The 19,507-nt window shown below is 40.7% G+C and overlaps 1 protein-coding gene across 1 annotated transcript in view; it reads right to left on the bottom strand.

The window, feature by feature from the left end:
- DCAF7 (DDB1 and CUL4 associated factor 7) overlaps positions 1-17,623 on the bottom strand; it is a 34,820-nt gene extending 17,197 nt beyond the window's left edge. Inside the window, exon 1 of the mRNA XM_027872848.1 lies at positions 17,406-17,623. Coding sequence (XP_027728649.1) covers positions 17,406-17,543 — 138 coding nt within the window. The 5' untranslated portion in view covers positions 17,544-17,623. The remainder of the gene's footprint in view (positions 1-17,405) is intronic.
- Positions 17,624-19,507: the final 1,884 nt, after the last annotated feature.

Below are 19,507 nucleotides of genomic sequence, written 5' to 3'. Positions count from 1 at the left end.
GAAAACAATGTAACGGTTCTGTAATTTCCACTGCTGTTGCTGGGGTAGTTTTGCCCTGTTTAGATTGTGCCCTCTGAAGCCCAGCCAACGGGATAAGAGGTAGAGGCTAGGGAGGGGTTGCGGTTAGAACCTATAAAAATGCTTGCTTGGCTGACACCACCCTTGGTCTTCCATCAAAATACCTTTTGGTGCCAGTCACCCTTTCTTGCGAGATTGGAATAAAATCCTTTCTACTTTCTACCTGGAGAAGCCTCTGAATTAAATTGGGTAAGGGTCGTCGCTGTCCCACACAGGAAGCAGCTCATTCAACATGGAAGATGAATACCTACAACATTCTAAAATTGGGGAAAAAGATGACAGTACAAGAGAATGTCATAAATGATGAACTGGGAACTGTATTGTTTCCCTGACACTTTGTTTTTAACTAGGTGCTCCTCATGGCTGGAATGTACTCTCTCCTCCCCTTTGCTTTTTAGAATCCCCCAGTTTTCCTCTAAATTCTCAGGCACCTTCTACATAAGGCCTTTCCTGCTCACTCCAAATGCCAGGCTCCCTCTGCCCCAAGGTTACCATATACTTGGTTTGTATGTAATTGTATATACCTATATATGTCCAGATTGTCTCCTTCATTAGATTGTAAGTTCCTTGCAGTTAGGGACTGTTTGCTTTTACCTTTGTATCCCCATCACTTTGTACCTGGATTATTTGGCAAATAATTAGTAATAAAGTGTCTGTCCTATAGTGTTTTATAAACGTTGAGTAAGAGCCAGGCAAACCTAGGTTCAAGTCTAGCCTTTGCCGCAACCTGGCTGAGCAACCCTGGGCCAGTCACGTGATCTCTCGGTGCTCCAGGCAGAGAAGGTTCACATCTTTAAAGGCAGAGGACTTCCTCACAGGGGAATTCACTCTACTAATAAATCTCTAGTACAGTCCCTTATCCTTATCAACTCAACATGTCCACCTAACAGACTTTTTCTCCTTTTGTCAGAAGAGCAGCCAATCCACAGCACACAGAAGAGAGCTGAGGTTGCCCTCAACAAAACAAATTCAAATAAACATCAGTTTACTTTAAACAAATAATTACTGAACAGAATGTTTGCAAAAATTAACAGAATAACAGCTAGTTTCCCACAAGAGAATGACCCTTAAGCCTTGATTTTCAAAGTCTTGACTTTGAAAAAGACAGAGAAAATTCTCAAGGAAATCTGAAACACATTAACTTTTGCCCTAGGTTTAGCCCCTAGACTTTTGCTGCAAGAGAAAAGTGTGTGTCAGTTGGAAGCTTGGGAAAAGCTGGCAATTCAACTGCAGACTAACTACAAACAGATTCACAAGAGACCAGTAGGAGTTACAGCATATTCATTCAGCTCTATCCAAATTAAACCCAGTCTAGTGAACTCCCTGTGATCCACACTTCCTTGTAAGCAGGAATCTTCTCAGACAGCTACATCTCTGCCCCCCCCAATACTCTAGGAGTATCCAAACTCTAGGAGTATGCACATAACCCTGGAGATTTTGTTCTCATTCCCAGTACCCTAAAGCATCCAAAAGTAGAATAGCAGGTCTTACAAAGAAGACTGAAATAATGTTAACTTTGAGGAGTTTATTAGGATAACTAAATGTGAAGATACCACAGACAAGAAAAACAAAAAGGATTAAAAAGTTAAATAACCAAACCAAAGATTGCACCTCTATAGAACATATTCCGAAATTAGGTCCCATGGAGTCAATTACCATCCTTATGCAAATGATCCTTGGATCTAACCTCTTTCCTGACCTCCAGTCTTGCACATCCAACTGCCTATTGGACATCTCATGGACATCTTAAACTCAACAGGTCTAAAACTTAATTCATCTTTCCCTCAAACCCTCCTCTCTTTCTAACTTCCCTATTACTGTTAAGAGTACCACCATGTTCCAGTCACCCAGGGCTGGCAAACTGGGTGTCATCCTCTATGCCTCACTCTCACTTCCCATATCTGATCAATTGCCAAGCACTGTCAATTTTTACCTTTTTAACATTTCTTTTATGTGCTTCTTTCTCTGCTCTGACAGTGGCACCATCCTGATGCAAGTCCCCATCATCTCATACCTGGACTATTGTAATAACCTTCTGGTTGGCCTCCCTCCCTCAACTGTCTCTCTACTCCAGTCCATCTGCCTCTGATCATCTGACAAGTTGATCTTCCTAAAGCACAGGTCTATGTCACTTTCCTATTCGATAAACTCTAGCAGCTCCCTATTACTTCTTAGATCAAATATAAAAATCATGTTTGGTTTTTAAAGCCCTTCATAATCCGATCCCTTCTTAGACCTTTCCAGTCTTTTAAAAACTATTTTCTACCATCTACTCTATGGCCCAGTAACACTGGTATACTTGTTCTCACTCCATTTTCCAACATCCCATGTTTGGAACTCTTTCCCTCCTCATCTCTGCCTTCTTTCAAGTCCCACCTAAAGTCTCAGCTTTTGTAAGAAGCCTTTCCCAGTTCTCCTTAATGTTAGTGCCTTCCCTCTATGATTATCTCCAATTTATTCTGTATATGTTGTTTCTGTACATAATTGTTGTATGTTGTCTCTCCCATAAGATCGTGAACTCCCTGAGTGTAGGGTATTTTTTGCCTTACTTTGTATTCCCAGCACTTAGAACAGTATCTGACACAAAATAGGTGCTTAAATAATGCTTGTTGACTTGATTTGACATTAAAGAAAATTAAGGTCTTTTCCAGAAATGTTCAAGTCAGATCCCACTATTTTCCCATATAAAAGAGGAACTTAATATAAGAGGCCTGAAGGAAGGGTTTTGAATGCACCTACCCTTTTCAACAAAGACTCCAGGTAAACTTTCATCTCTTTTATTATTAGTAATAATAATGATAATGATAGCTAGCATTTATGACATGTGATTATATGGCACACATATTATTTGCCCATTCAGCTAGGTTAGGTCTAAGGCAGGATTTGAACTCAGGTCTTATTGACTCCAAATCCAGCACTCAACTATACCACCTGTGTTTTCTGAGAATTCTAACTTCGTAGGTACCTCCTGAATTGTGGATGCTTCTTAAAAATTTACTAAAGCTTCACATTCTCTTAAGCTAGAATAAGGAAACAGATATAGAAGGTTTGATGACAAACAGTTACCCACCCGCACAGGGTCAGGTCTTTGGATATATTCTCCCTTTCTCCTGCTGAAACTTCAAATGATTTTAGAGTCTAAGGATAAATGTCAGAAATCTGACATTTTTCACATGCCAACAAATTAAAGCAGAGCGAAACCGATTAGTAAATCCATTAGAATCCTTTGCAAACTTCTTAAGACAGAGACTGGAAATAAGTATCTACATATATATTATACATTCTGCCTTACAAAATATTTATTATAAATTCTGCTCCCTTTTGGCAAATCTTCCTAATACAACACACTTTAAACTTTGCTTTTGTTTTCGTGATGATCAATCAGTATTTATTAAATAGCACCTATTATGTGCTAGGTGCTGAGGGCAAAGACAAAACTGAAACAATCCCAGCCCCTTGAAGATTTAGCCAGGAAATAAGGGGACTGGGATACTGGGTGGACTCCTGGGGTCACCTTATGAGAGGACATGAACTACAGCTGCACAGGTTTATTGGGTATTAATTGATCACAACTGATAGCAATGGAAAGAATCCTTCCATCAAGGAGATCACAGATCCTTATAAATATCTGAGTCATGGGAGAAGGAATTACACTTGAGCTATTTGACCCCAGGGGGCAGACTGAAGACTAATGGAAGCAAGTTGCAAAAAGGCAGACTTAGGCTTGATGTCAGGAAAAACTTCCGTATAATTAGAGTTGCCTAAAGAAGGGTTAGGTTCAATTCAATTTATCCAATATTTATTAAGTGCCTCCTGTGTTCCAGGCCTGGGGGGTCAATGTTGGGACTTTGAAGCCAAAAGAAAACAGTACCTTCCATCAAGCAGCTTTACTTCTACTGGAAATCTCCAGGAAAAGACTGTGTACCTACTAGTCAGGTATATTGCAGAAGGGATTCATTAAGGGCCTACTATGTGCCAGGCTAAGAACTTTTACACATACCAGACCTGACCTCTGAGGATGCCTTTTAATTTTGTAATTTTCTGATTTCCTGAGTGAATTCCAGATATGAGCCAAATGGAGTGTCATGTAAGAGAAAAGTAAGATCACTAGTATGGCTTGACCACAGTGTGGGTGAAGGGGAGAAAAGCATATATAATAGGGATGGAAAGTTAAGATGGAGTAAAGTTGTAAAAAGCTTTAAATATATAATAGAGTAGGTTTTTCTTATTCCAGAGGCATGAGGGAATCACCTGAGTTTATTGAGTAGGAAGGTGACCTGGTTATATTTGTGCTTTAGGAGAACCACTCTGGCTGCTGAGTGAAGGACGGTGTGGAATGGAGAGACTGTTAGGAAGACCAATTAGGAGACTACTGAAATAATCTAGGTGAGTGATGAAAAGGGCCTAAACAATGGTGATGGCTGAATGGAAAGGAGAGAACAGAGAAAGCAAGGGATGTTGTGAAGAAATTACAAGATTTGATAACGAACTTGATATGTGGAGTGAGAGTGAGTAGTCAAGACTAACACTAGAGGGGCAGCTAGGTGGAGCATTGGATAGAGCACCAGCCATGAAATCAGGAGGACCCGAGTTCAAATGCAGCCTCAGACCAAACACTTGACACTTAACTAGCTGTGAGACCCTGGGCAAGTCAATTAACCCCAATTGCCTTTAAAAAAAAAAAAAGAGAGAGAGACTAACACTAGGGTTTTGAACTTGGGTTACAACGATAACAGCATGACAAAAATAGAGAAGCTTATAGGAATGGGTTGTGGGGCTAGGGGACAGGAGAGGTAAAGGGTTCTGCTTTGTACATGTTAAATTTGAGATGTCTACAGAATGATTAGCTTGATGAATGAAAGGACTCTTGCATCTGACTCAAAATTTTACTATAAAATGGATGCCATCGACATTCTAAGCTCCATATTTGCAAGTGATGAGGAAAGAAGTCCACAGTAGTTCCAGAGATATAAGGCTTTTCTTTTCCTCCATCTCCAGCTTCCAAATGTCCCAATTTCCTCGTGTTCCCTTTTTCTAGTCAGTTAAGCAAATACATAGCTTATCTATTTGAAGGCTCACATTAAATTAACAATTTCCTTCTGTGTCTTCAAAGAAAGGAGCTCCTTGGAAACATCTAATCCTTTTTATTAAATTACATTATTTGTAATTAAATTTTTAAAAAGCACTAAAGAAATTCAGAGTTTGCCAAGCTATTACTTAGTATAGAATAATTATTTTTAAACCAAAATAACCTGGTATTAGCACAGTATTCAGGTATTAGAGGTTAAAAAACCAAACCAAAACTACAATCAAAGCCTAAACAAACAAAAAAAACCCCCTACAAAAAAGGGCACATGATATTGACACAAAGACACCTCTTCCACTAAATCAAATCTACTTTCTCTAGAAATAACTACTTATTTTAGTACTCTTGCCTCAGCTAAATAAACTCCAAGGCTCACAATTCTGCAATGTAGTCTCACTTTTCAAATATTTCTTGTCTATACAAAGATGTATTTCCTCCTTAGCAGAATGCATTGTAGTAAGTTTAAATATTGAAACAAGGATGCCTAAGTATTCCACTTAGTGCTCACTGCTCCTCAATTTTTAAACCAATAAAACACTCTCAAAAGAAAAATTTTATTTTCATAAGCACATGAAATCTGAGGCACCTTGGGACCACCCAAGCTATGTTTTTGATCTATGGAATCCTAAGGCCAAATTTATGCCAATAGAACTGTACTATGTTAAATCCATTTGGAAGTAATTATATCTTCATCCACAAAATTCTAAGTAGACATTCTGGACAAGAGCTGTGAAGTACCGACTAGAGGTGAAATCAGGACAATGCTAGGGGCAGTATACAGAAGATGATAACAAGATTTTAATAAATTTTATCATCTCTGCTTCTGTCTTTATGCTGTTGTTCTTCTTGCCTTTCTCTTTGCTCCTTCTGCAATCTGATTTTTGTTCAGTATAACATTATACATCCTTTGATCCATCTCCAGATTCAAGTTCTCTATAAACTTTGTTCCACAGTTACTTACTTGATATTCTAGAAGAGTGGGGGAAAAAAGCTTCCAAAACAAAAAGTTTCTGTAAAAATAATTTTATTCATTTAAAAATATGTACACATATTAGATATTAATTTAAGGAATATTTAATGTTTATCTAATGATCAAAATTTGACTTAAAAATGTGAAGTCTGGATGTGGTAAATTTTTCAAAGTTTCATTTTTATGGCTTTCCTAAATTGACCTTGCAAATTAAGACATTCAGTTCAATTCAACAAACATACATTTCTTAATAGCCTACTATGAGCACAGCATCATGCTAAATGGTAAAGGAGGTACAAGGTATGTGTGTCTGTATGTATGTGTGTATGTATACATACACATGCACACACGTGTGTGCATATATACACAAATGACCATAATATCAAACAGCATATGATAAGGACATAAAAAAGGTACAAAGTGCTATGTGAAGTCAAACGTAAGGATCTCAACTGTTTTCTTGCAAATTATAAAAAGAGTGTATCTATCTATCCTGTCAACTGGATTCAGTGTGATCATAATCAATGCTAACACGTAGGTTCTTAAATATATAAATTATAAATACACTCCAAAGAAATTAAAATGGACATAACCTAAATTCAGTGTTAAGTGGGGATTTCAGAATATAACTATTACATTTAAGACATCTTTAAAAAACTTCTAACAAGTTCTTTTCTCTCTTTTAACAGAGAATATCACTTTAATTTTCATCACTGTCAATGACCTCTAATTCAAAACCTCAACTACAAAATTATGAGACTTTATTACCAGCTTCAAAATCTTACTGACTTACTGTGGAATTGACCAGACTACCTAGAGATGTATCAGCTATCACGATGACAAAAAGCACCTCTCCAAAGCACTTTGGGTGATTCTACTTAAGAATAAATTTCAGCATATCACACCTCTGTTTCCTTGGCTCAGAGGTCTGGTAGTGTTACCTCATGGCATGCCAGACAGTGTTAAAGATTCATTTCTTGCTCAAATCAGAGTTATGTATGTCCACAGGAACAGAAGTAAACTGGGAAAACATCAAAGAAATTAGTAGTTTTCCCAGAGGCCCCCAGGGCATACACCTCTCTCCTCAGTCAGCCACAGGAGGAATTGTTATAAGAATCAACATGTTTGTAATCTAAATTTTAGCTCCATTTCCCATTGACTTTCCAGGGAGATCTTTCTGAGGGTGTCATAGTAAAGTCTCAAACACCTGAAAAAAGCACACATGTACTAAATGTCTTTCACCAGGGAAATTTTAAAAACACAAATATACATGCACTTGCTTACCAATTTCTCAGCAAGTGTTTAACTGCAGGGAACACTATAAAGATCATGATGAAATGCTGCCACAAATTTTAGGAAATAAAATGTCATAAAGTAGAGTAAACAACAACAAAACTATGTGCTGCATCTGTACAATATTCTTCTATTAAAATCCTCAGAGGAATTAGCAACAGGTAACTATTTACACAATACAAGGCAAAGGCTTAACTAGATTCACTGTCATATTTTTTGTCATAAAAGCATTGGTTCACCAACTATAACACCTCTGACCTCAACTTTTCTCTCAAAATTTTAACCATAAAATTAATAACTATTTAAAAATCAAGCAAAAATAAAATCATACATGAAGTCATAAAATCCAAATCACTTCAGCATTTCAAAAACCTCTAAAAACCCTAAACCTTGAGGTTCATGGAAAATAGATATTTTTCTACACTGAGAGAAAATAGAACTTAATTACCTTATTAAAAATGCCTTAAAATATAAGTATGTAGCATCCTTTCTGGCATACCAGTCTGGAGGATGGTAACAACTCCTAAGTTCAGAGTACTATGTGAGTTCATTACTCCTTAAAAACTAGAGCTCATGAGCCCCTACACAGTCGGTCAGTAGACACAATTAGATTGAAGGCGTTTACTAAGATGGCACTACAGCTACAAAATAGTTACTCCCCTAGTAAACCTAAGATAATCTTCCCTACAAATACAGTATTTTGGGGAAGTATGGGCACAAATTCAGGACATATGGTAGTTAGATGGCTAAGGCAAATCACTCCTAAGGTACTACATGGCCTGAAGCTACTTTGTGTCCCGGCTCTGCACCCCACGGATTTGATTTTCTCAGTAGCTTGACTCAATTGCCAGGCCTATTTTTCTCCCTCAAATCCATGGTTGGCTATCTTCTCTGCTTCCTGAGCTGTTTTCTTGTTGCCTTTATTTGTATGGAGAGTGGGTACCTCTATTCGCTGTCTCTGGTGGTTACTTTTCTGTGTCTCTGTCTATCTGTAGAGCACATGACATTCTCTCTGCTAGATGCAGCGTCTCCTACTAGGCAATAGCACTGTTACAAAGTGGGATTGCTGATGGAGGGGTGGTAAGGAGAAATTCTCACCCCAGAGCAATTCTCTCAAAAGTCAGGTTTTTCCTGGACTACTTGTTCCTGCCTGAACTAACTTCCAGGGTTGGTCTGTGCAGCTTTTTAAGAAGTCATCAAAGGCCAATGTTCATCCTACCAATGGCAATGACTTTTGCAATTCAACTAAGGACAACTTTTCCATACTTGGGAAAGAGATGACAGGGTATAGGTATAGGTGTTTCTCTAGTCCAATCAAGAAAAGAACTTTTATAAAGGGTTTATAGGGTGTTAATGTGTTTTTGTACTTCATTAATATTTTAATACCTTTTTACCTCTTATTTGCCTTTTGGTTTGTACTTGGATACCTTCGGCATATCTGCCCAAAGTCCCAAATCTGAAATTTTTTCCAAGTCATTTGAGGGCTGAAGGCCTTTTGAATTTTTTCCCTAGTGCCTTGTACATAAAAGTTTTAGCCAAGTCCACATAACACAGTTCTCAAGTAATTTGGAAATTAACATCCCTCTAGGATGGAAGAGATCTACCTTCACTACTAATGATTATACTCATCTTCAAATTCATGGTTGTAATGGGCACAGTAATAAAAGAGATAGCAGTACATTAGCATTCAGCTATTCAGAAGCTGATTAAAAAAAACTAGTCTAACTTTAACCAGAAGCTAGTTAAAAAAACTAGTCTAACTTGTACAGTCTAGTATAAAACACTAGCAAACTGTTCAATTATATGTTAAAACAAAAGGGAAAAAAAAGATTTTTTTTCATTGAATTCCTCTAACACTAAGGTTAACACAAGGAGAGCAACTAGTAGAAAATTTCTCCAGTGGATTCCTGTAAATGTATAAGGGATTCAAATCCTGGAAAAATTCCCCACATACATCGAGCTATCTTCCCAACTTGGCACTCACAGATTTGTAGTTTGGATCTCCAGGAGGGTGACTATTCTAAGTTTCTAGGTTGTTAGTACTCTTAGTGGGTTAGTACTCTTAAAATTATAGTTCAAAAGCCCCCATCAGTGAGATTCCCCTTAAGAGCAGACACAGTTAGAATAAATCAAAGGTATTTACTAAGATGATCCAGTAAGAACAGCAGCCGCCTATAAACCTGGGAAATACTATCCCATAAATACAGCGTCTGTGGGAAGAATAGGCACAAACTTAGAGTATAATGGTAGTGAAGCACACAAGTAGAAAACACACGTGGCCAAGGCAACTCACTCCTCTGGTACTGCAGGGCCTTGATTTCCTTTTTCTCCTTATGGAGTCCTTAGGATACTTTCAACCTTGGTTCTAATAGTATCTCTGTTGGTCAGGTAACTTGGCTGAATTCCCAGAATCGGCTCTTCTCCACCGTAGTCTCTTTTCTATGCTGCCAGAGGGGCAGTTCCTTCAAGCTGTTTTCTTGGTGCCTTTCTGTGTATGCCTGGAGATTGCTTGTCTCTGTTCCCTGCTGGATTTGGTGTTTTCTACTAGGTAAAGTATCTCTGTTTCAAAATATCATTGCCAATAGGGAGGAGAGAGGAAAAAACCTGCCTTTCCCAATCCCCCTCCCATCCCCGCATCCCCAGGCAACTCCTTTTAAGGTCTAGATTCTTGCTCAATTGCTGGTTCTGTCTATAATGACTCCAGATCACATGAACTCAGCCTTTTTAAGGACCACTAAGGACTTTTCAGTTCAATCGGGAAAAACTTCATTAAACTCCATAAAAAGAGGATAGGTTAGACAGGCAGTTTGATACTCCTTTAATTCCATCCAAAAAAAAATCATTTCAAACTTCACAAAGCAAAAATAAGGTATTAATACTTTACCTCATTATCTGTTGACTGCCCTGAGCTTTCTGTGATTATATTAACCTGAGGGTCAGAGACCTACTACTGCCCCCTCCCCACACATACATAAGTGTGTGAAGCTAACCCAGAAATTTAACTAAGCACCTTAGCTACTGGTACACTCTGAGGCAATGTTATTAATGCATCTACGACAGGAAAAAGAGAAGAAAATGGGTTTAAAACATAGCATAGCTAAAAGAGATTCTAGACTCCAAAAAGGGATTTAAGGGAGGTCAAGGAATTTACTTCCTCTAGGTCTTTAACAGCATAGATTGCCTGGAATGGTAAAGTGTGTATAAAGGATCTACAACTAGGTGGCAGTTAGGTGGTGAAGTGCCTGGTCTGGAGTCAGGAAGACTCATCTTCCTGAGTTCAACTCTGGCCTCAGACAACAGCTGTGTGACCCTGAGCAAGTCACTTAATGCTGTTTGCCTCAGTTATCTCATTTGTAAAATGAGCTGCAGAAGAAAATGGTAAATTACTACAGTATCTTTGCCAAGAAAACCCCAATGGGGGTCAGGAAGAGTTGGACACAACCACAACAAAAAATCGACTGAAGACAACAAAGGAACTAAAACTGACTTGGTGACTTCTTGAGGTCCTTACCTGCCCTAAGATTCTGATTCTTTTCTGAAGAAGAAAATAAAAAAGGAACCAGAAAATCAGACTTGTCAAAACAACAGAATTTCATCCTCAGTTATTTATGGTCTGAATCTCACCTCTAGCAGTTAACATTTATGGTGGTGGAATTGGAATGCTTTGTTTCCCACTGTCACTTCTAGTCTCCCTTTACTACCATTACTAGCAACTTCTCTTCTTAGCAGCACATTTTCCCTCCTTTCTCAATGAGTTTAGTGCCTAGTTCATAATATTCCTCTCTACCCTAATTTTCCCCCATTCTAGGAGACTTCAACCTATGTTGATGTTCCCTCCAATTCCTTAATCTACTCTCAACTCCCATGACCTTACTCCTCTATTCTAACTCTGCTATTCAGAGATAATCATATATCCTTGATCCTACCATTAACCCCAAGTGCACTGCTTCATGTTTAGGAACTGTGACCTTCCTTCGTCTGATCATAATCTTTTATCTTTCCATTTTTCCCTATATTGCATTCCAAAACTTATTCTTCATCCTCCAAATGACCTCCAATCCCTCAAAAATCTTCCAGGCTCACTGTGGAATCAGTCCAACTCTACACTATCCTCTACTCTTGAATCCCTTGCTCCCTTGTCCCATCACAAGCAAACCTTGCCAAAACCCAACCCTGAATTACTCTACTTTCTTCACTTCTAAATTTACTTACTGCTGAAAGGAACTGGAGGAAATTATGAAAACTATGTACTCAGTCCACTATAAATTTATGCTAGCTAGTTTCAGCTAGGCCCTCACTACAACAAAGCAATCCTACTACTCTTTCCTAATTAATTCCCTATCACATTCACCAAAGCAACTGCTCTAAATCTTTTCTTCTCTTTAGAAGCCATTCCCTCTCCCCACCCTCTCTGCTGAGGATCTCACCTCATAAATCACTAAAGACAAAAAACAAAACAAAAAACCCTCTTCTCTTCTAACAATGAACTCAAATGTATCCTGACTATCTCCTCCCCTTCAGTCCAATCTCTGATGAGATGGCCCTTATGCTTGCCAAGGCCAACTCCTCTACATGTGGATGCATGCCATCCCCTCTCATCTTCTTCTCCAGCAGAATACCTCCACTATCACCCCCACTCTCTAATCTCAATATCTCCCTATCAACTGGAACTGGCTCCTTCCCTGCTGCCTACAAACATGGACAAGTCACTCCCCCATCCTTAAAAACAAAACAAACAAAAAACCAACAACCCTCACTAGATCCTACCATGCCTAATCAGCTACCATCCTTTATCTCTCCTTCTTCCCAGCTAAACTTCTTGAAAAAAACTGTGTACAAATGGTGCCTCCACTTCCTCTCCTCTCACTTCTGAACTCTCTACAACCTGACTTCCAACCTCATTATTTAATTGAAACTGCTGTTTTCAAAATACCAATTACTGCTTCATTTCCAAATACAATTTCATCTTCTAGATACTGATCTTCTTCACCTTTTTGTAGCATTTGACGTTACTGACAACTGTTCTCCTGGATACTCTTTTCTCTCTAGGTTTTTCTCCTACCTATATGACTGGTACTTTTAAGTCTCTTTTTCTGGATTTTCACATTATGCCCACTAACTGCAGGTGTCTCCCAAGGACTTGTAGTAAATCCTTTTTCTCTTTTCACTCCATACTCCCTCTCCTGTGATCTCAACTTCCATGAGTTCAATTATTTTATCTATGTAGATGATTCCTGCCTCTAGGCAGAGCTACAATCACATTATCTCCAACTGCCTCTTGGACATCTCAAATATAACATATCCAAAACAAAATTCAATCCCTTTTTCACCACCTTAGTTTAGGCCCTCATCAGCTCTTGCCTGTACAGATGCAATAACCTTCTAATTATTCTCTCAGCAAGAAATCTCTCCCCACTCCTGTCCCATTCTCCACTTTCCTAAAGCATAGGTCTGGACCATTTCGAACCCAAACCCCCACCCCCAACTCCAGTGGTTCCCTGTTACCTCTAGGATCAAATATAAAGTCCTTTGCTCTAATCTCCTTATATTTTATTCCTCTTCATGCACTCTATGATCTAACCATACTGGTCTATTTGCTGTTCCTCTGTGTCTTTGGACTGGTTGTTGTCATTGCTTGGAACTTAATAAATATATGTTGACTAATTTAATCTCTATTACTGCTGTTGCACTAAACAGACATCAGACAGAGATATTTACAGCACGTCCCAAAAGTCTTAGTGCAGCCTTAAGTTCTAAACACTATCTGAAGCTTTAATAGCTCAATTAAGAGCTTAATCTAATAAACGATTACAGCTTAACACTGTACTAAGACTTCTGGGACATCCTGTATAAATTTAGGCTAACACCAAGTATAGAATGAATTTTCACTCTGCCCTGCCTAGACAAGACCCTCTTCAGGAAGCAATTAAGTTAAAAGGTTCCCCTTGCCCTGTCATCTATCATATCTCCTTTGTGATCAAGAGAGTAATTTCTTAAACTCGTTTTTTTATTTTCATTTTTTGCATGTGATTAAAGAGATAACATTTTCTAAATGAAAAGAACTATGAATTGGTGACTCAGCAATCTGAGTCCTACATTCAAGTGTATCACTGATCATGTCTCTCTATATTATGCTTGACCTCATGCTGGTCTCAGTTTCCTTGAGACAATACTTCCCTTTAAAGAGATTTGTAAAGATCTGAAAATCTCAAAGCTCAAAATCCTTTGTCAATATTTTTCTTACATTCATTCCTACAATGGATCTAGTTTCAGCATTAAAGTTATTGGTCTACTTTAGGATCAGTAAGGGAGTTATCAAATTAGTTCTTTTCCCAAAATCAATGATTCAATATTGTCCCCCCATAAGAAATAAAGTGGCACGCAGCAGAAAAGTACTACCTCTCTAATGCAATTAATGTTTCTGACAAGTTGTATGTAAACTAATTTTTTTCTGGTAAATCAAGTAATATCAAGTGGTTGGAACTCAACTTTTAAAGAAACAGTCTGCAAAATCTTTTATAAAGCAAACTGAAGCCCAAAACAGTTTGCACAAAGGCATAAAAGTCTCCTTCCTAGGACAGTGTCCAGTAAAGTCAGTTGTTTGATTGATTCCCCAGAGGCTAAGTGACTTGCATACATCCACATAGCTAAGCAGCTGAACAAGGTTTACAGTCTACTACTTCATGCTGCCACTTTTAGGTAACTTATTTTTTACATCTTGTTTTCCACACCCATGTTAGAAAGCCAGGCCAATGTCTTTCTGTAACAAGACAACAAAAAGTGTTAGTTAACCAGCTCAGTCATGCTCAATCAGAACTTTTCACAGGATAAAGGATCTGAAGGTTGCCTTAAAGGTACTTCTTTTTCCTACAGATATATGAAGCTTTCTCTTTTCCCCATAAAAACAGCCTAATTTACACTACAACTGCAAATGAAAATCTTTTCATAGTAAACATGGATTCTACCAACAATGAACCTCTTTTTCAAAACAGGTATCATAGACTGCCAAGGTATAAAGCCTAAGGCAAAAGAAAGAGTAACTTTAATCGCAAACAATAGCTAGTTTCTGGCTGAAGTTCCTGACTCTACCACAAGGCCTCAGTTTCTCCATCTGTAAAACAAGGGATTATATTAAATTATCTAAAGTCCTTTCTTAGGCTAATATTCAATAATTCAATCATTTTAACCCCCTCCAAAAAAGGGGTTGTAGTTAATTAGCTACAAGTTTCACAAGTGAAGTGTCTTGAATGGCTTCACAGAATAGAAATACTGAACTTTGCTCCTGCCAGTTGAACTGGAAGGCTATTAGTCAAGTAGCACTAAAGTGAAAAAGATTACTGTGCAATACCTTAGAACAGAAAGAAACCAATGGAATCAACAGGAGTATGAGGTGAATATCTACCAATTGCTGCTAATATCACATTGACTGTGTGATCTGTGATTTCCATTACATAAACACTAAAAGTCAGACAGGCACAAAAAACACAAAGTCCAAGACAAAACAATCCCTGCTCATGAAGCTTACCTTCTATTGAAGGGATTCAACATGTACACTGATCAAAACTCATGAAGGGAAGGAGCCTGAAATAAGGCTGGAAACAACCTCTGGCTAGAGCCATACTGTGAAGAACTTTGAATGCCAGTCTGAGGAAGGCCTCTTCTACCAGAGACACAATGATGGAAGGGGCCACTGATGGTTTTAACAAGGGCAGTGCTTTGGGAAGATGATGTTGGCAGTTGTTTGGATGATGAATTGGAGGAAAGACTGGAAGCAGGGAGACCAATCAGGACACTATTACACTAGCCCAGGCAAGAGGTCATCAGGGTCTGAACTAGGCTGGTGGCCTTATGAGTGGAAAAGAGATACATGCAAGTGATGATGTGGAGATGAAATCCACAAAGGGGGTTTGAATGGAAGAAATCCAGTATATCTCAGAGGTTTTAAGTTATAAACATGGTGGGACTAATGTCATGGTGGTGCCCTCTAGAGAAAAAAGGAAGCCTGGAGAAAAAGTGGGTTGGTAAGTTTTCTTTTGAACAAAATAATACTACCTGACATTTATATAACACTTTCAAAGCTTAAAAAAGTTTACAAAGCACTGAATTCATATTATCTTACTTTGTGAGATAAATAGTACAGGTATTATCAACTCCCATGAGCCAATTTCCCCATCTGTTAAATGGTATAGGATATAGAGGGCTAGTTTTGAAACCAGGAAGACCTGGGTTCCAGTACTGTCTCTGACATGCTAACTAGCTGTGTGACCATGGGCAAGTCATTTAGCTTGTCATGCCCCAGGGAACTCTCAGGTTATAAATTACAGATGACTTGCTGATCTGCATCTATGGAAAGAGTTTCCATAATGGACCATAAATCACAGAAATGGACCAAAAAAATTGATGGGAGTAAATGACCTCATGATCACACAACTACCAAGCATCACAGGCAGAATATTTAGTCTCAGGTTTCTCCTAAAAACTCTTTTTATTATACCTCACTTTGACCAATTGAGCTTGATATGCCTATAGGATATATAGAAAATATTCCCTCAGCAAGTTGAAGAGGGGGAGGACAGTAGAGTTCAGAAGAAAAGTTAGGACTGCATAGTTCTGGGAATTTCTGAATCGAGAAGATACTTGAAGCCACCGAGCCTGGCCATCAAGGAGAGTATAGATAGCTTAGAAAAAATGTCACAGGACAGGGCCCTGGGGGATACCTAAGCCAAGAAGAGTAGAGTTGGATGATGATCCAGCAAAGGAGACTGAGAAATAACAGGCACATAGTAAAAAAGTAGTGTTATTAAAGTACCCACAACAAGAGAAAGAGTCAAAAGTCAAAAGATATAGATGGGACATGGGCCGAGAAAAGGTCAATCAAAAGTTACCCTGGAGAGAGCACTAGGGTAATTAAGAAGTCAGATTACAGTAGGATGGTGAAGAAATTGAGGTATGGAATGTGGAGGGTCCTTCCTAGCCTTTCCACAATTAAAGTTAAATATATGTGGACGTGTATTGTGTGTTCCAAAGTTTTAGTGCACTTTTAAGTGTTTGCACTTGTGTGCCTGATATCTGTCTCTTTCCCAGGACCTATCAGTGTACAGCAGCACTTTTGTTTGACCTGTGATTTCATTGGTACAGGGAACTCTGATGTGGAAAGAAACTCCCTCCAATGATGTTACTCTGTTACACACAGCCTTAGGAGTTGCTGGGGCACTGAGATGATAAGAGCCTTGCCCACGAGCTCATGAAGCTCCCTCCACAGATGCTGCTCTAATTTAAAGGCTTTCAGAGCTATGTGGGGCACTGAAAGATTAAGTGACTTGCCCTTGACCACACGGCAGTATGCCAGGAATGGAACATCGTTTTCCCAGTGTTTCTCTATTCACTATGCCAAGCTGCCCCTTCCCCTTCACAGAGCACTTATTAAGAGTTTGTTGCAATAACCGTTCACTTCCCTGAAGCTCCTCTTCTACAAAGAAGTTGAGGATGGAGCCCCTAGGGACATCAGGAGTGGAAGAAGCCAGACAGGGAATAAGTGGCCTTTACACAAATCGAGTGATTTTACGTAGTCTTGTCTGAACCGCACTGGAACACCGAGAAGTTGGTACTACAGATATTATCCCCGATTTACAGAGAGGAAAACTCAGGAAGGTGGGAAACTCAGTAAAGAGGCGGGAAACAGAGGAAGGAGGGGGAGGAAAATTGAGGAAGGACAGGGAAACTGAGAAAGGAGAAAAAAACTCGGGGAGCAGAGGGTCTCGAAGACAACGGAACAGCCATTTCGGTTTTTAAATCCCAACACGCCCCCGCCCACTTCCCAGCCACCTACCCCAGGGGACCCCGGGTCAGGCGGAGGGAAGGGGGTCAGGCGCAGCGCAGCAGGGGTGCGAGGCTCGAGAGGAGGGGCCAGCGCCAGTCTGCTCCCTTCCCTCCCATCCCCCAACCCGGGGGTCTCGCACCGCCGGGCCCCGCCCCCACCTTGTTGTTGTACTCCTCCACAAAACTGCCCAGCGCCAGGCGGAAGCGCTTGTCGGGCCGCACGCTCCAGTTCATGGCGTAGACCGTCCATGGTGCCTCGTACTTGTAGATCTCCTTCCGCTTTCCGTGCAGGGACATGGCGGCGGCAGCAGGGCCGCCCTCCGGGCCCGAAAAGCCGGAACGGAGGGCAGAGGCCGGGCCGGACCCAGCCGAGGGACTCGAGGGGGAGGTCTGGGGTGGGGGGCGGGGTAGGGATGGGGGTCAGGAGGTGGGACGGGAGGGAGGAGGGTGGGGTCAACAGGGACCGGTGGCGGGGGGGAGGGGGAGAGCCCCGCAGCGACAGACAACGGCTCTGGTGCCCGACCCCCAGTTTCAAACCTGAGGCACTGACAACAACCACCTTCCGTTTGGGACGCTCCTCCGCCCTCAAGGAGCGGAAACCACGCGACCCTGTAACAGCAGTAGCCGTTGGCGGTCTTACACGTCGTTTAGAACGGCCCTTTCCTTCTATTGGCTGTTAGTCCCATCGTTTCCGAGGTCCTTCTTTCCATTGGCTATGCTCTTTGTCATTCCACCGAGTCTCTCTCCGCCTCCTTGGAGGAGGGGAAACAGAATTTTCATAACCCTGAAAATCCGTTGGCTGGTCGGGATGTCAATCAAAGAGATCCCCGAGCCTTCCAGGCTGGGCTAAAGCGGGGGGTGGGGTCGGAGGTTGACGGACTAGCGTTCACGAGACATGCATGAGCTAGTGCCGTTTACATCTCGAGGTTCAAACCTTCTCAGAGACCTGTTCCCGGGAGAGAGGCCTTTCTCAGTGACTTACATGGACCTCTTCTGTCTCTTTCTACCAGCGGACTGCAGGTCCTGATATGGAGTTACTTAACAGTATACTACGTGAAACCCACACCTCCACTACTTTTGTCTCACGTACCCTGCCTCCTTCTGTTTTAGGGCACACGTCCCCTCCCCTCCCATCCCCCGCCACTGCACATCTGTTACCCTTTTTGCACAGTATTTCCCTACGCTCGAAGACATCCTATTTCCGTGAGCATGACAAGTCAACCTTGTCTGATCTAGAAAAGGTTGGAGAAGCTTTATTAGACCATGTCCATCATCTGAAAAATAAGGGATAGATGAAATAATTGGTATGGGAACTCTGCCCATCAAATGGTAATTACAAGCTATAAGTAATTTACAGTTTCAGAGAACTTAGGCCCAGGTAGGTCACCTAACTTGCCTATCTATGGTCATACAGCTAACAAGTATCAGATTCTAGGTCTCAGTTTCTTCATCTGTAAAATGGAGGGGAGAGGGGACTGGGGCCAGGGAACAGTGACAGAAATAAGTATCCATTTAGCACCTACTATGTGCCAGGCACTGTGCTTAGCACTTTACAGATATTGGGTCATTTTGTTGCAGTCTGAGAGGTTGAGACTCCTCAAAGACTGATGTACAGGACAGGGTCGTCTGGAATGAATTCACAGACTCAAGCATTCTTTAAGTCAAGGTGGCAAAGATTTATTGTTACGCTTTTCAGCGGGCAAGGATTCTTAAGGAACCTGCAAGAGACTGAGGATAGAGCTAGGGTTTATATGGGAAAGGAAATGCTAGGGACACTGATCAGGTAATCTAAAGGTGCAGGTGTCTTTGGGAGCTATGGATGGGAAAGTACAGGGAGTATTCCGGCCAGGGAGGGAGATGACAGAGGTATGGATCTTGGGAGTCTGGCAGGAGGAAGAGTCCTTGGGCCAGCCAAGGACAAAACTCCTTGGGCTGGGTAAGGCACCCCTCTGTCTTGATGAGAAAATGCTCTGCAACAAGGGAAAGCTTTCTCACAAGACAGGAACTTACTAAGGAATTGGGAGGCTTCCAGAGACATGATCTGAGGGCTGGGGCCTGAGCAGCCCAGCACTCTCTCACCCAGCTTTGTGTAGCTGCACCAGGGAGGGAGATAAGGGTCCTGCTGGGGCCCATGCATGAATAACTGCTAGGCACAGTGTCCTTGGGCTGGGGAGTGGTTGTCAGAGACAGTGTTTCTGAGACTAGGGAGAAATTGGGATCCAAGTACAAGCACAAACACCCAAGCACCCCATCAATTTGAT

The sequence above is a fragment of the Vombatus ursinus genome, unplaced genomic scaffold (genome assembly GCF_900497805.2).
Source record: "Vombatus ursinus unplaced genomic scaffold, bare-nosed wombat genome assembly UNPS02014801.1, whole genome shotgun sequence".
NCBI lineage: Eukaryota > Metazoa > Chordata > Mammalia > Diprotodontia > Vombatidae > Vombatus > Vombatus ursinus.
Note: the sequence above shows the minus strand (reverse complement) of the source record. Positions and strands in the feature narration are given on the sequence as shown.